The sequence below is a fragment of the Marmota flaviventris genome, chromosome 10 (assembly GCF_047511675.1).
Source record: "Marmota flaviventris isolate mMarFla1 chromosome 10, mMarFla1.hap1, whole genome shotgun sequence".
Taxonomy (NCBI): Eukaryota; Metazoa; Chordata; class Mammalia; order Rodentia; family Sciuridae; genus Marmota; species Marmota flaviventris.
The window spans coordinates 112,443,755-112,461,797 of NC_092507.1; the positions used below are offsets into that span (position 1 = coordinate 112,443,755).

The window sequence follows — 18,043 nt, forward strand, 5'->3', positions numbered from 1 at the left end:
AAACCTTTAGACAACAGCTCTACTGTAGTCAGCCAAGAACCATAAAAAAACCTGTGGCCTCAGCTCCGCTGACCATGTAGGGAAACTAGGCTTCTGCCCTCAGCAGGCCACGGTGAGATGCTCCAACCTCACCTCCTTCTTGGTGGCTTGAGAGAAGGCCAACCAGGAAGCCAGGATATCCACACCATGTGGCAATAAAGAGGCCTCCACACCTCCTTGCTGGGGTGCCAGAGGAGGCCTAGTGCAGAGTCCAGAACTTTCACCACCACCCAGTGGTAACAAAGCCACAGTGTCAGTAGCAGCCATGCAGGGAACAGAAACGAGACACCCCTGCCCCCTACAACCAGGGGGTTGGTATTAGCTGAAACCTAGAGGACAACCTAGATTTCTACCCCAACCTGAAATCAATTAGGCAGGAACCCCCTCTTCTCCCCCACCAGTGCCTTGGCAAAGGAACCTTGCTAGAAGGGAGGGTTGAAATAAAATTTGGTCTCAGACAGGTGCAGTAGAGCACACCTGTAATCTCAGTAGCTCCAGAGGCTGAGGCAGAAGGATCTCAAGTTCAAGGCCAGCCTGGGCAACTTAGCAAGACCATGTTTCAAAATTAAAAAAAAAAAAAAAAATCTGGGGGTTTAATTCAGTGGGTAGAATGCTCCTGGGTTCAATCCCAACTACCAAAAAAAAAAAAAAAAAAAATCAGTCTCATACCATAATACCCAAAATGCCTGGGATTCAATATAAATAAATAAATAAATAATAAAATTCATCATCCCAAGAACCAGCAAAATCTCAACACTAATGAGAAAAGACAACCAACAGAGATGTCAATTCAATGTCAAAATGGCAAATATATTAGAATTACTTGAAAAAAGACTTTAAAACAGTCCTCATAAAAATACTTCATGAGTTATTATGAATATTCTTGAAACAAATGAGAAAACATAAAGTCTCAGCAAAGAAATAGGAGCTATAAAGGTCACAATGCCCAGGCTACAGCCTACATTAACTGAACCAAAATCACTACGAGTACTCAGCTATATTAGTCAGCTTTGTGTCACTGTGGCAAAATACCTGAGATCATAAATTTAAAAGGAAGAAAGGTTCACTGGGTTCATGCTTTCAGAGATTTCAGTCCCTGGTCACTTGGTTCTGTTGCTGTTGGTCTGTGGCACCTCAGCACATCATAACAGGAACAGGTTGCAGGGGAGGCCTGTTCACCTCATGGTAGCCAGGAAGCAAACACAGACGGAAGGGGTATCTAGGTCCAGATACCCTTAAAGGCACAGCCCCAGTGAACTAACTTCATTCCACTAGGCCCCACCTCCTAAATGGTCCCCCACCTCCTAACAGTGCTACAGGCTGGGGACCAATCCTTCATCATGCGGGTCTTTGGGGAAAACAGTCAAGACCCAAATATAGCATCAGCCATCAGTGGTGTTTTGTTTTGTTTTGTTTGGGGGGGGGGGTGTTTGTTTTGATGCTAGGAATTAAACCCAGGGGTGCTTAACCACTAAGTTATACCCCCAGCCCTTTTTAGTTTTTATATTGAGACAGGGTGGTTAGGGCTTCACTAAGTTGCTTCTGATCCTCCTATCTCAGCCTCTCCAGTTGCTGAAATTACAGGCATGTGCCACCATGCCCAGCTTGCTTTGTTTTGTTTTTTAAACTTCCCAAAGATTTCAATGAGTATCTGAGAACCAGGGCTATAAGGTCATGGGTCTCAAACCCATGTGTCTATCAGTAGCATCTGAAAAACTCAAAAAAGACTCAGTGATCCAGGCCCTATGTTACTTCAACAAACCTGGGCTTATAGGCTTTATTTTTTATTGGTTTCCAGGTGATTCTGATTTATGCCAAAAATTGAAAACAACTACTTATTTAATCAAAGGCATCTGCAGGTGATTCTCTTCATTTGTACAAACAGTAAAAACTTTTAACCAGAAGGAAAGAGTTACATTTAAGTGAACTTGAAGGAGGAGGCAGTTCCCCCTAAACTTTGGATATGGGTGCTGAGAATGTGTGTTTGACCTGGGCTGCCAAAATAAGAAAAAGAAAACTATACACATCAAAGAGCCAGTTTGAAAACGTAGTTGTAGTATAGGTTTGCCTGGCTATGGGAAATAGCATAGGAGCGAGATAATGTTATCTGTCACTTGATCTGTGGGAGACATTAATCTTCCTCTCTGAAAAAAAAAGAAAGAAAAAAATACTTCCCCATGAGTGCCTTCCATTCAAACAGGAAAAGGAAAAGTTTATAGGCAAGATAGCATGGTGGGCTATCTCCACAGTTCCAAAAGGCAGTATTTCCTGGGATGAAAGTTTTTCAGCATTTATACTCTCCTGGAAGGCCCCTGAGGCTTCTAAATGCAGAGAAATAGACCTCAGAAATGGAGCTGGGAAAGTTAAGGAAGAGGATGTGGAAGTTGAGGGGGACTGAATGCCACCATTAGACAGGAAGTGCGCAGGAAGGAGCCCAGCAAAGCATAACACTCCCCAGGAAGGAAGGGCTTCCAAAACTGCTCACTCTCTAGCTGTCCCATTACTCAACAATATCCATTCCTATACCTAGATATCACCAATATTTCCACTGGAAGTGTCTTTTCAGGTGACCCATTGCCACTTAGCAGAGCAGGCCAGTCTCTGGGTCACAAACCTCAGTGGGAAGAGCTAAAAACCGCTACCATTAACAGACCATTCACCCTTCAATCCAAACTTGGAAGATATGCCTCAGGATCCTCATTTGCAAAACTAAAATACTAACACACACCCTCATGGGGCCAATGGAGATTAGCTAACAGATGTAAAATACTAAAAACAAGGCACAGAGTGGACTGTTAAATGTTAGCTCTTGGTATTTTGATACATACACAGCACAGGAGTGGAGAGTGGACACCCTGAGCTAGTCTGCCTGGGTTGACTCTGGGACATAGCCGTTAATAGATATGGGCGCTGAGCAAGCTATCCTGCCTTGGCTTCCCCACCTGTAAAACTCAGACAATGAAGTACCTTAACTTAAATGGTTATTGGCAGAATTCAATTAATCCTTTCATGGAAAGGGCTTGCCACAGTGCCTGGAACATATTAAGTACTTTTTAAATGGCATGATTATTTTGTGGTTTTGTTTGTTAATTGGTTTGTGTTTTGGTTTGTTTGTGTTTATTTGATTTTGGTACCAGGAATTGAATCCAGGGGTGCTTAAACACTGACTCACATCCCCAGCCCTTTTAATATTTTACTTTGAGACAAGTCTCACTAAGTTGCTTAGGGCCTCGCTAAGTTGCTGAGGCTGCCTTTGAACTCACGATCCTCCTGCCTCAGCTTCCCAAGCCCCTGGGGTACAGGCGTGCACCAATGCGCCTGGCAAAATGGCATGATTATGATGTTAGTTTTCTAGGATGTGGCCAGGGCAGGTACACGGGGAGTCTTTCAGCCATTCAGGGGCTCATAGCCTGGATAGAAAGACAAGAAATGCATACATAGAACCATCATGGAAGAACAGCACACAACAGGCCACACATAATTCCATAAGCATGTGAACAGCTTTTCTGTCTGAGCTGTCCTCCTGTCTCCCCCAAACACACACATACACACAAACACACAAGGTACAGAGTGCAGAATATTCTAATACAATGGGTAGCGAGTATCTCCTTCTTGACCACCACCTCACCCCTAAGGGCCCCTTGGTAGGGAATCGCAGTCTCATCCAACATTTAAGGCTGTTAATTTCCGAAGCACACTGGTGCACATCTGTAATCCCAGCTACTCAGGAGGCTGAGACAAAAGGATTGCAAGTTCAAGGCCAGCCTGAATAGCTTAGCAAGACCCTATCTCAAAAAAAAAAATTTTTGTTTTAAAGGGCCAGGGGTATACTTCCGTGTTAGAGCATTTGCTTATCCTGGGTGAAGTGCTGGGTTCAATCCCTAGTACTGCAAAATAAATAAGTGGAAGTTAGCTATTGTCCTTAGCTCTCATGGACAGATGTTACAAATATAAGACACACAAGTCTCACTGCAAAAAACCAAATGCAGTGGGGGCAGGTAGAGGATTCTAAAATGTCCCAGCACTCTATGAACACTGAACTTGCTGGAAGTGACTTTTAAAATAACTTGAAAGCCAGCTGCACCAATACTTAAACATAAACATGATGCTGAACATAAAAATTGAAAAGGGAAATGTAAGCATCACAAGGTATTAATTAATCCCATGATGCAAGATTCCTTCTGCTTAGCTTACTTACCCTGCTTAAAGAAATATTTATCCAAGAAATTCAGACAAGACATGTGAAGACAGACGACACACTGTACTTAAGATTCTGTGATTTTTAATCCTAACAAGGATTAAAAGGCTGGAACAAATGTAATTGGGGCATGCACCAGAACATAGTTAACCCCTTTTTACTCCATTCCAAAGAGGCTGACAACTATTTTAAGATCACAAAATATTCATGCTGTCTGATTTGCAACTTTAGGAATCAGAGTAATGCTGTAGCTAGATTCTTTAAGCAAGCATGTATAATGAAGAAAATGTACTACCAAACCTCTGACATATAAAAGAACACTGTGTAGGACTATTCTGTAGATTAAAACCATACCCAGATGAAACAAAGTACAATTAAATACAACAATAAAAATAGCAGCCCACTCTGTGCCAGGCACTGTGCTACATCATTTAAGGGATAACTCACTGAATCCTCTCATTAACCCTAGGAAGTATTTTAAAGTTTGTAACCTATTTTTTAAATGAGATTGCTATAGGAGAAATTTAAAGTAATTCAAACAAGGTTACATAACATGTAAGGGATAGAGCCAGGATGTGAACCCAATTATGGTAGCCCCTGAATTTATGCTATCCTATGCTGCCAACCAAATTCATGTCATAAAAATTATAAAACAGTACGGCGCCGTGGCTCATGCCTGTAATCAGGCAACATGGGAAGCTAAGGCCAGCCTGGTCAACTTAGCCAGGCCCTGTGTCAAAACTAAAATATTAAAAAGGGCTGGGGATATAGCTCAGTGATAAAGCACTTACTAGCATAAATGAGGCCCTGAGTTCAATCCCCTGTACCATGTTTTTTAAAAAGGGACGGCCAGGCATGGTGGCAGATGCCTGTAATCCCAACGGCTCAGGAGGCTGAGCAGTAAGTCACAAGTTCAAAATCAGCAATTTAGTGAGGTCCCAAGCAAACTTAGCTAGACCCTGTCTCAAAATGAAAAATAAAAAGGGAGGCTGGGATTGTGGCTCCGTGGTAGGGCTCTTCCCTGACATGTGTGAGGCACTGGGGTTGATTCTCAGCACTACAAATAAATAAATGAATAAAATAAAGGTTCATCAACAACTAAAAAACATAAAAATAAAATTAAAAGGGCTAGGGATGTGGTCCAGTGATTAAATGCCTCTGGGTTCAATCCCTATCACCAAAAAGAAAAGGGGGGATGGGAGGACAGTGAGGGGGATGGGGGCTGAGAATATAGCTTAGAGGTAAAGTGCCCTGAGCTTTAAAAAAAAACATCAATTCATTAATGAGAATGCAACAGGTTGAAAAGAGGTATTTTATATAAGTGACAATTAGTAAATGACAATTACCTACTCTTGAAATTGGGCATATGCTCTAAACTCAGATTCTAATTCCACTGGACATTCATCACTGGAATTTAATTTAGGAAAAAAATGCTTACTCGGCACTTCTATGGGAAGGAAGTCGCACTCTGTGAGGTGGGGGTGGAGAGAGATCAGAAAGACACATGGCAGCTGAGTGCATTGGGTCACCAGAGACTAAGAATTGCAGGATAAAAACAAGAAAAATGGTCAGGAGAAGACTGGAGCCAACTGAGGCATCCTCCACTATGGGTGACTCAGGAAGGCCCTGGCCATCCTTACAGGCAACATTTTAGAAATTATATTCACTAATTTAAAAATAAATTTCCTGGCATGGGGGCAGAGCTCCATGGCAGACATTTGCTCAGCGTGCACAAGGCCCTGGGTTCAATTCTGAGCTCTAGGGAAAAAAGCAAGCACAATGCATTTTCTATATGCAAGGCACTCCACTTAGCACCACAGAAGACATAGGGGGTGGAGAGACAAGGACCCCGATGGTGACCACATAGGGATGGAAACTGGACAGAGCCAAGCAGCTCTAATACAAGTAGAGTTTGGTTAGTCTCTCCGATTTAGAGGAGGGAACAGTAATATTCACTTCCTGAGTGACATGAACTGGGTGGGAAAATCTCACAGAGGGTTAAGGAATGGTGAGCATTCTGGAAGGGTTAAATCACTGTTCAACAACAGAAAGCCTTCAGTTTCATGCTAAGAATTTTGAAACTAATCCAGCAGGCTTAGAAACTTTTCCAGTTTTGAGTGGAAAGATGACAACTCATTTTGAGGAACATTATTAGAGCAAAAGTTTCTATGATGGAAGGGATAAGAGGAAAACTGGAGGCCTTCAGAAGGTGACGAGAGTCTCGTTGAAGAGTTAACTGAACCGGATCTGAGCAATCCTCCAAAGTGTCAGGCCTGCAAAGCCAACAAGATGGTGGGGTGGTTAGAAGAAGGATGAAGTCAGAAGAAAGATTTGATTTCCAGCTTGTTGCGTGATGGGATCAGCAACAGGTCAGGGTAGCCAGCTAACAGACACCACAAGAGGTGAGGATGGGTGTGACCCAAAGGAGAAGGAGGTCCAAAGGGGGAGAAAGAGAAGCAGACAGAGCAGCAGAGCCTCGCCACCCACTAGCAAGTGCGGAGAGCTGAATCACAGGACAGGATGCTCAGGAAGGAAAGACAAAAAGAATGAGGACAGAGAAGGTGAGAACAGAACCATTTCCACCTGGTACTCAGGACAGAGGTCAGCAGGGGACAGCCAAGGGAATAAATCAAGACCCTGCAGAAGGTAGACCATGGTCTCAAGAGGCTCCACTGTGAAAGGAAGAGAGCCAATACTTTCAACAAAGAAGGAGGCAGAGAAAAGAGACTTTTCAGAGAGGGAAGGCCACAGCATATTCTTGGGCAAAAAGCAGTGAATCAGTAGGAGGCAGATATAAACCTGCCAAGGTGGGAGGGGGTGTGGACTAAGCCAATTAACAGAACAAAGACAGACTAGCCTGGCAAGGAGGACAAATGAAGGAAGAGTCCCCAACCTGATGGCGAAGGCCTGTACTCCCAGCCACTGAGAAGGCTGAGCCCGGAGGATGCCAAGGTCTAGGCTGAGTGAGAACCCATCTCAAAATTAAAAAATACAAGGGACTGCAGGTGTAGCTAAGTGGGAGAGCACCCCTGGGTTCAATACCCAGTAATGCAAAAAGTAAAAGAATTTGTCAAAATTATAAAACTCTGTAATCTTTTTAAAAATATTTTTTGTAGTACCCAGGGATTGAACTCAGGACCTTGCACATGCTAAGCAAGTGCTCTACCACTGTGCTCCATTCCCAGCCATTTTTGGTTTTTCTTTCATTCTTTCTTTCTTGAGTTGATTTGTGATCCTCCTGCATCAGCCTCTGGAGTAGCCAGGATTACAGGCTACTTGGAAGTAGCAAGAATACACCTTTGTATTTCAAAGAACAATATCAAGAAAGTGAAAAGACTATTCAGAGAATGGGTGAAAAATATTTGTAAATCCATATAAGCCAGAACATATAAAGAACTATCAGAACTCAACAATTAAAGGAGCCTGGACTAGTGGTGCATGCCTGTAATCCAAGCAGCTCAAGAGGCTGAGACAAGAGGATCACAAGTTCAAAGCCAGCCTCAGCAACTTGGCAGGGCCTTAAGGAAACTAGTGAGACCCTGCCTGAAAATAAAATATAAAAAGGGCTGGGGATGTGACCCCTGGGTTCAATTCCTTGTACTAATAATAATAATAATAATAATAATAATAATAATAATAATAGACAATCCAATTTTTAAATGTCCAGGGGATCTCAATAGACATTTCTCCAAAGAAAAGACTCAAATGGTCACCAAAACATAATAATAATAATAATAATAATAATAATAATAATAATAGACAATCCAATTTTTAAATGTCCAGGGGATCTCAATAGACATTTCTCCAAAGAAAAGACTCAAATGGTCACCAAAACATGAAAAGATGTTTTATGTCATTATTCAACATAAAAATGCAAATCAGAAAAACAATGAGATACCACTTCATACCCATGAGTCCAGCTAGAATAAAAACCTCAGATAATAAGTGTTGGTGAGGATGTGGAGAAATCATGCAGCTAATGAAAAACTAAAATGATGCAGCCACGCTGGAAAAGAAGTTAGCAGTTTCACAAATAGTTAAACATAGTTACCATTGGTTATCACCCAGCAATTTCACTCCTTACCCACCCAGGAGAAATGAAAACATATATCTGCACAAACAGGAATATTGTACAGGAATATTTATAGCATTGTTGATAACAGTCCAAAAAATGGAAGCAATCGAAATATCACAAACTGATGACCAAAATGTTTTATATCTGTACAATGGAATATTATACAGCCATAAAAAGGTACAAAGTACTGACATATATAACCTTACATAAACATTACGCTAAGTGAAAGAAGTCAGATACAAAAGACCACATACTATATGATTACATTTATATGAAATGTCCAAAATAGGCAAATCTAGAAACAGAAATTAAATTAGTGGTTGCTTAGGGCCAGAGTAAAGAGGAATACAAAGGAGTGGTAGCTAAAGTGTACGGGGGAGGAGGTTGTTTTGTTTGTTTGTTGGAGTACAGAGGATTCAGGGATGCTCTACCATTGAGCTACATCTCCAGCCCTTTTTACCTTTTGCCCAGGTTGGCCTAGAACTTGAGATCCTCCTATTTCAGCCACCCGAGTCCCTGGGATTATAGGTGTGCACCTCTGCACCCAGCCAGGATTTCTTCTTGAAATGATGAAACTGTTCTAAAATTGACAGGGGAGTGGTGATCACACATGTCTGTGAATAAACTAAAAGCCAATGAATTATACATTTTAAATGGGTAAATTATATGATATCTGAATCCAACTCAATAAGGCTATTAGAAAGAAGAAAGGGCAAGAGCAAGGAAGCTCTTTTTCCAAAACAGGTAGGAAGAAGCAAAGTAGTAGGGCTCTAGTTTGCAATGTAGGGCAGGAAAACAGAAAGGAAGTAAAAGGTCCAGACAGGGTCACAGGCTGCTCAGGCCAGCAGGATAAGAACAGTATAAAGATCATGGAGGAGTTACAGACTGCCCGCAGGCAATAAAACTCAAGAGGAGGCAGGTAATTATAGACAAAGAAAGCACTGGAGTTCTTCAAGTTCTTGGAAGTAGCAGCATTATGAGTGAGCAGTAATACACACTGAGTCAAGTCCGATTAGGTTCCTGGATATAGATGACTGGCAGAAGGCATCATTACATGTGGCTGCATGATTCTGACCACTAAAAAGGATCGGGATATTGTAGGCAAACGAGCCATGACTGAATGCCATAAAATCATGAAATGTATTGACTAAGGGAGAAATAGATCTGTTCATCAAATCCCAATAAATCAGCTATAGAGGAATACGCTGAGACACCTGAGAGCAATGTAAGGATAAATAAAAATAAGTGTCCCCAAAAGCCCACATTAAAGGGGCTGGGAGAGTAGCTCAGTGGTGGAGCAATTGTCCACCAAGCATGAGGCCCTGGCTGTGATTCCCCTGAAGCTCCACAGTAAAAAATGCTGGACTGAGTAACGTACACACCCGTAATCCCAACAAGTGGGGAGGCTGAAGCAGGAGGATTGCAAGTTCAAGGCCAGCCTCAGCAACTTAAGGATTTAACAAGACTCTGTCTCAAAATAAAAAAGGACTGGAGATGAGACTGAGTGGTTACGTGCTTCTGGGTTCAGTCCCAAGTACCAAAATAATAATACAGGTGCCTATTCCTCAATAAAAATGACTTATTGTCATTTTTATTGAGGAATAGGGATGTCTCTGAGTGGTAGAGCACTTCAAAGCAAGCAGGAGACCCTGGGGTCCAATCCCCAGTACCACTAAACATTTAAAAATAAACAGAACTGCTATGAGCAGAAGATAAAAACGTGTTTTCAAAGTATCTGGACAAATAAGAAAGTGAAATGAACCTCCACTTTTTTAAAATTTTTTTTAGTTGTAGATAGACACAATACTTTTATTTTATTTGGGTTATTATTGTTATTGTTATTATTATTTACATTATTATTACATTTCATATAAATGTAATCATATAGTATGTGGTAGTATCCCTGGAGCCAGGGATCTACCACTGAGCCACAACCCGGCCCCATTAATCTCCACTTTTAATGATGCCATCAAGTCATTCATTTGAACTGCTGCTAATCTAGATAGAACCCTTAATCTGGGTGAAGGGAAGGGATGAAGCATAAATACCCAGGGGATAGTAGAATGGCTCTGAGAACTCTTTACCATGCCCTGAAGCTCAGGTGACTCTGGGACATCCCATTTATGGTACATGAACACATACAGCATCTTTAACTGTAAGCCCTCATGCCAGTGTGTCAAGAGGTATCCATCCATGGGCAGCCTGCCATGTGGGTTATTGGAAACTCTAAATGCACACCATGGAGACCATCAACCAATGAAGTCATTTAGCAAGGAGGGAAATATGGCCAGAGAATTCAGTTCTGATCAGACCAAGTACTCACAAACCTCAAAATCACTCCGTTTCATGACAATATATTTATTGCTTTCAGACTCTTTCAAATAAGTAACTTCTTCTACCTTTTTACTGCCAACTATGTTTGTATCTATCTTTGGGACCTGAGTAAGGGGAGAGAGAGAGAGAGAAACCTGAGACAAAGTACTTAAAATACATTCTATATCATTAGAGAAGATACAGGCAGAGAGGAAAGAACATAAAGTTTTGTGGTAGAGTGATCCAAAAATGGCTTCAGCAATAGCTCATCCCGGGTACAATTTTGCAATGTGACCTTGACATTCCCTCATCAAGAAGGGGATTGTCCCTCTTTCCCTTATAGCCTGCTTTGATCAATAGAATGTATCAAAAGTGCTCCCCTATAACTCAAAAGACCAGACCCTAAGAACTTCCTCCTTCCTGCTTGGCTCAGGAGAGCCAATGGCCAAACAAACCACCAAGAGGCCATGAGGAAACCCAAGTGAGCCAGTGGAGACAGACAGGCAGAGGACCACTAAGTCACTCACCATATAAGCAAAGCCTTCTAGAACTTTCCAGCCTAGACACAGGTAAATGCAGCTAAGGGAAAGATCACTACATGCAACAGCCCAACCTGTTTCTGACGCACAAATCATGAGCAAACTAAAGAGCTGTCAATTTAAGCTACTGAGTCTTGACCCAGTTTGTTTTACAGCAATAGATACCTGAAACGAAATTGAAGTCCCAAAACAAGGGGAGAATCCTGGCAATGTTATTATGTAGCTATGTGATCTTAGGTCAATGATTTCCCCTCTGGACCTCAATTTCCTCATCTGTAAAATGAGGAGGTTGTACCAGATGAGCTAAGGTGCTTCCCAGTTCTGACAGTCTGAACCATTCATGTGGATATCAGCGAACAGTCCAGGCAACGCGAGTGCTAGGAATTCAGAGAGAGAAACTGCTTCAGTATCCAAGTCACTACTTCAGGAGCGGAAAGAGAGCTATGGACCTGGAATGTGAGGCTCAAAAGAGGCAGCAACTACAACAATGCAGGCACATAACACTCAATAAAAAAATCGTCATTATCTGATGAATCAAATCAGTTCCTTGATTCTGGACAAGTTAATCTCTCTAATCCCCAATTTTTTTCATCTGAAAAAGAAAGGAGATAAAACTAATGTTCCTGCTTCTATAAGTGAAAACATCTTTGTATATGAAAGCTTCATAAAAATCAAAATCATCTAGAAATGCAAAATATAACTATATTATTAATAGTTTTATTATTCTTTACATCATTGTCTTTAGAAGCCTCTTTTTCACCAAGCAAACAGAGACAGCCAGTTTTAAATGTTTAGCGGTACTGGGGATTGAACCCCAGGGTCTCCTGCTTGCTGTGCAAGTGCTCTACCATTCAGGGACATCCCTATTCCTCCATAAAAACTGGCTGTATCAAAAGATGAAGAGGGGCCTGGGGCTGTAGCTCAGTGGCACAGCACTTGCCTAGCATGTGTGAGGCACTGGGTTCGATCCTCAGCAAAAATAAATAAATAAAATAAAGACATTCTGTCCATTTACAACTATAAAAAAATTTAAAAAAAAAAAGATCAAGAGGCAGGTTCTAAGGGGCCACAAAATTTCAGCCATGTGAGATCTGACCACCCCCCAGCATTGGTCAGTGAGCCAGGTATCCATACTGAACACAGAGCCCTGGTATCCCTTACAAGAAGCTCTTAGCCCAAGGGGAAATCTGGAAACAGCCCAGCATCTTAAAAGTGTGAATAATTGCCAGGTGTGGTGGTACACATCTATAATTCCAGTAATCCAGGAGGCTGAGGCAGGAGGATCATAGGTTCAAAGCCAACCTCAGCAACTTAGTGAGGCCCTAAGCAACTTAGCAAGACCCTGTCTCAAAATAAAAAGGACTAGGAGTGTAGCTCAGTGAAAAAGTGGTTCAATCCCCAGTACCAAAAAAAAATGCAAATAATTATGAATAATTTCCTATATCAGAATCCTAGAGATCAGCAACCTGAGGATACTGCTCCAGAGAGCTATGAATCAAACCACTGCCTGGCATAGAGTGAATACTCCATAAAAATCATTGAATAAGCAAGCACTGGATTTAGGAGTCTGAAGTCAAATCTCTAAGTTTAAACACTAGCTTTGGTGCACACAGCTGTGAGCAATGAGGCAGGCAACAATCTCCCCGTTTATAACAGACATGGAGATTCATCTCGTAGAAAAGTGAATGAGAATTAAATGAAGTATTGCAGGTGAAAAACACGTAGGATTCTGCTTAATTAGTACATATATGTTTTTTTTTTTTATAAGTGCACAGAACCTCTGCATAGAACCCAACCCTTTCAGCCTCACCTGGGTGCAGTGGTGCACATCTGTAATTCCAGCAACCCAGGAGGCTGAGATGGGAGGATCACAAATTCGAAGCAACTTAGCCTCTGTCTCAAAATTAAAAAGGAAAAGGGCTGGGGACACAGCTTAGTGGTAAAGTGCCCCTGGGTCCAATCACAGTACAAAAAAAAATTGTTTTTAATCAAAAAAAGAACCTTTCAGTCTCTGCAGACCCAGAAAATGAGAGGCATACATCCAAACAATCACTCCATCCAATGTTGATTCTGAAAAATTGCCAGCCCTTGAAAGAGGAAGTCTTGGGCTCATTTTCCAAGGGTACCTGACAAGGCGATGATACATTTGTATTTTACAGCCTGTGTTTTCCCACAGCAAGGGAAGAGCGTGGTGTGGATTCAACTCTGAAATCCCAGTGATTGGGAAGTTTCATGGACACTGCTCTGTAGGAGATGTGAAAACCAGCCAGAAGAAGTACTTACCAGGTGCATGTGGGACAGAAAAGCTTCTGCTTCCACCTCTACTTGGGTCTTGACTGACACAATGAATGTGCCAGTGTCCAACATCAATTACAAAGAGCTGGGAGTTAAGACCCGAAGTCCTCACGATCAGCCTTTGCCCAAGGAAGCTCCACCACTGCCTGTACTGTGTGCCCTTGTCCTTTCTTCTCTCTCTTGCCCCTCTCGAAGCAGAATCACTGGTCCCCATGCCTCTGCATTAGGAACTCAGCTAAGATCAACTATGGCTGTGCCTCCTCTTAATGACCACCACCGTCTGTCAATGCAGGGAAGTTACTATAGGAACTACATCACACAGCCCCCAGACATTTGCTTAGAAAAGAAACTGTATGTTTGGTGCTGGGAAAGGAAGAAAAAGATCCAGCAAGTTGGAGGCAAGCTCCAAGTTCAGTATTTCTCAAAGTCTGGTTGCAATCACATGAAATCACCTGGAATGCTTGTTAAAGGTTCACATTCCTTAGCTCCCCCTAGATGTATCAAATTAAAATTGGGACATGGCAAGAACTGGACCTTTTAATACCCTATGCACACCAAGTTTTAACACCTATTTGAGACCAAATACAGAGGACAGTAAGAAAAGAATAAAAAGACTTAAAGATGCTTTAAGTGTGACCTCCATTCTTTTGCTAATTCTTACAAAAGAGAGCACTGGTGAATCAAACAAGATAAACGCCAACTTCCCAACTGATGTACTTCTGGATATCTAAAAAAATTAAATCATCACTATGATGAAAACTTTAACATCAAAAACCTGTTCACCAGCTGGGCTTGGTGGCGCATGCCTGTAATCCCAGTGGCTCAAAAGGCTGAGGCAGGAGGATCACGAGTTCAAAAGCCAAAAACAACTTGGTGAGGCCCAAAGTAACTCAGCTAGACCTTGTCTCTAAATAAAATGTTTTTTAAAAAGTAAGGGGGTAGGGGCTGGGGATGTGACTCAGTAATTAAGTGCCCCTGGGTTTAATCACCAGTACCAAAAGAAAAAGAGAAAAAGAAAGTTTGAGGTGATTCTGGACAACTTGGTGAGATCCTGTCTCAAAATAAAAAATAAAAGAGCTGGTAATGTGGCTCAGAGGTGAAAAGATTTCCTAGCATGTATGAAGCTCTGGGTTCAATCCCCAGTAAAACAAAATTAAAATGCTCACCAAACCAGCAAGCCACAACAAAAACTAACCCAAATATCCCATCTTAGGATCAGCCAGATCTACTCAAGAGATGAGAGAAGTGAGATAAGCTGCTGCTTGCAGCCCCATTCGGGTCCTAGCCATACCCAGTAATTCACCTCTGCATTCCATGGCAGGGTTTGGTGACTAAGTAGTGGGAATGTCTCCTCTAAGCTCTAGCCAATATGGTTTGGGGGGAATTTTTAAGAGGAGAAAAAAATGAAAACTAAGATTCCCCAATTCATCTCCTTAACAAATGAAAAAAAATCTTAAGATAATTGACTACATTAAACACATATCAGATGCTTAAAAAAATGCTTTGTGATTGAAATGATCCTTGCATGAGATGCTATCCTCCTGTATGCACAGTCATGAAAGAGGAAAAGGGGAACAGAGTAAAACTGTCTCCACATAAAAAGTACTGTTTTCAAAACCTTCAATACCCAACCTACCTAGAGGGGCAATACTTTATTTCATTTAGTGACCAGCACATTCTAGACGCTGAAAGTCCCTGAGCCTTTAAGTCACCAGAGAAGTCAAGTGGTATGAAGCAGGTGGAGAGATTCCTTTTTCAACAGAAAAGCACTCTTTCTCAGCGATGAGCAGTGGAATCCTCCACTGCAATTTCACAAATCAGAACTCGCACTGAGGGAGGTACATCGCCCTTATATACACCTGATGGTCCATTATTGGCTTTGGCCCCACCCCTCCCCAAAAATGGACCTAGGACTTTCCCCCCAGATGCTGAAAATTCCCATCATCCCAGCTAAATTCCTCGGCAGTAGATGCTAAAACTTAACATTACATACAAGGGTAGCAAACAGCTTTCACCCACTCACTCCGGAGGCCACCCTCAATTCAATGACTGGTCATGATTTAGAAACTGACATAACACCTGGACCCGCCTACCCGGAATCATCATAAACAAACAAACAAACTGTATTCTCTTCCTCAATCAGGAAGCAAGCATTCCCCTTTTAAAAGACATTCCTGAAAGCACCTCCCAAGGGAGCCCAGCAGGTAAATAACACCAGGGCTTCCTTAAACCGATTCTAAAGAACCAGGTGTCCACGCTGCGCTCATTCACCTGCCTCTCCTCCAAAGGACGGTTCTGCGAAGTAACTCAATCCAATCCTAGGCAGGCAAGGATGGGGGAGACTGCAGGTGGAAGGGGTGGGGGGGTGAAGCAATGCAGCTCAAACTTTGCAGTTGCTCTTTAGCAGTTCTGGGAGGGAGCCCGTGGAATTTTATATTGAAAAGCGGGAGTCACCTTCCCTAACAGAAAGGTCCGCAAATTGGCCTAACCCACTTGCTCTGAGTTTAGGATGGTTGTGCATCCCATCCACTCAGACATAACCCCTCCCGGGCACTACCCTCCCCATAACCCCCTCACCTTGGCCTCAAAGCAGATGCCGTGCTGGAAGGCGTCCTCATTGTGCAAGGGGATCCTCAGGTCGTGCCCATCGTCCACAAGGTTGTACTTGGTTTTGCTGGGCATGGTGACCCACGATGGACACGCTCCTCCAGAGGCGACGCTGGCTGCAACAGCAGCAGGAAGGGGCTGTCTAGACCCCGAGGAGGAGAGACTGGGACCGAGTGAAGAGGCGCTGGCGGGGACAGCGGGACGCGGGGTGGGCAGCGCCCTGGCCGCGCGGCTGCTGGGCGGCAGTGGGAACCAGGACCCGGAGCTGTGCCTAGGGCCAAGCGGCAGCGGGCGGCGCGGATGCGGGCGACGCGAGCGGCGCTGTGGCCGCGCTATTCCTGCTGGCGAGGAGGGCGGCGGGGGAGGCGGTGGCGGGAGCGGGCGGTGCGGCGCCCCGGCCCGGAAAAGGGAGCGGTGGGCCCGCGGCCCAAAGCGGGAATGGGCGCGACGCCGGCCCCAGATCAGTGGCGCGGACAGCCCGGGACGAGGAAGAAAAGGCGGTGGCGGCGGCGGCGGCGGTGGCGGCGGCGGAGCGGGGTGCCTGTCACGGAGACGCCGGATCAGCCGCCAGCGAGCGGCTCCTCCTGCGGGGCGGGCCCGGGCCGACTCCTCCCGCCGGGCGCCGAGGCCCCGCCCGCCGCCGGGTCCGCCCCCGCGCGCCCCGCGCCGCCTACGGAGCAGGTGAAAGTCCCCGGAGCGCGGCGCCGGGTCCTGCCAGTTTAGCCTGGCCCCAGGATCCCGGGAACTTCGCCCGGCCCCAGGCCGCCTGGAAGCCAGCTCAGCCCTGTTTTCGCGTTTTACCGGCAATTTCTGAGCCGGGCGTAGTTATCAGCCACGTAGCCTAAGGTTTGTTTTTGTTTGTTTTTGTTTTTGCTTTGTTTTTAGAGAGTGTAGAGGTGGTGGTGTTTTGTTTGACCAGGAAGGCCCATGTCTTGTCCCATCTATCCCAATCTGGGTCCCACTCATACTCAGTTCTGCTCCTAGTCGAGGAATGGGGGTAAGGGGGAGCAGTTGTCTTAGGCACTTTTTGTCCCTCGGGGCAGCGATATGTCACTTGTGTTTGGAGTTTGGGTAGGGTGCCTTTGGGGGGAATTTAAATATTTAAAAGTCGTCACCATCCTTGAGGAAATGGGGTAGGCGGAAAAGGAGTACAAAGGACCAAAGGATCCAGAATGTTTTTATGTCCTTAAACAACCTTCTATAACTAGGTTGGACCAAATGAGCTTCCAGGTTATCTCTGATTGGCATATTATTGTTCCTTTCTTGAACAATGCTCGAGTTGTTAGATTTGCCTATTGTAAAGAAGGGACTATTCATTTTTCTCCTTTACACCAAAAGTTTTCCAGAAAACTTGCCTAGTTATTTCCATCTCAGAAAAGATTGGATAATGGAAGAATTATAAGATGAATGTCCAGTTTCCTAACTGTAAATTATGCAAATGATGGACCCATAGGAGGCATTAATGACCAAATATTAAGTATCTGACAAAAGAGCATAGGTAGATACATATCACAGGTACAATATATGTGGCTTAATATTACTCCATAATATCCAGAAATAACCAATCAAACCAGTGCCCAAGCCAGCCAAAGCTGAATTAGTTAGACGAAATGGTCAACTCTTTCATGGAATTAATTGCCATAAACTTGCTTTCCCCCACCAGCCCTACTGGCTACTAGGGGTTGAACCCAAGTTCTTGTACATGCTAGGCAAATAATGAGCTATATCCCTAACCCTTTTTATTTTATTCTGAGACAGTGTCTCACTTAATAGCCCAAACTGGCCTCAAATTTATGATCCTCCATGCCAGGCCCCATGGCACACACCTCTAATCCCAACCACTCAGGAGACTGAAACAGGACTAAGCAATTTAGGGAGATTCTGTTTCAAAATAAAAATATAAAAACAACCGAGGATGTGGCTCAGTGGTTAAGCACCCCTGGGTCCCCAGTACCAAAAAAAAAAAAAGTATGCATA

At 43.5% G+C, this 18,043-nt stretch overlaps 1 protein-coding gene across 3 annotated transcripts in view; it reads right to left on the reverse strand.

The window, feature by feature from the left end:
• The window catches only part of LOC114080902 (carboxyl-terminal PDZ ligand of neuronal nitric oxide synthase protein), a 312,785-nt gene extending 296,159 nt beyond the window's left edge, over positions 1-16,626 (reverse strand). For all 3 annotated transcript variants that reach the window (XM_071618242.1, XM_071618241.1, XM_027922492.2), the window contains exon 1: positions 16,037-16,626. In XM_071618242.1, coding sequence (XP_071474343.1) covers positions 16,037-16,141 — 105 coding nt within the window. In that variant the 5' untranslated portion in view covers positions 16,142-16,626. The remainder of the gene's footprint in view (positions 1-16,036) is intronic.
• Positions 16,627-18,043: the final 1,417 nt, after the last annotated feature.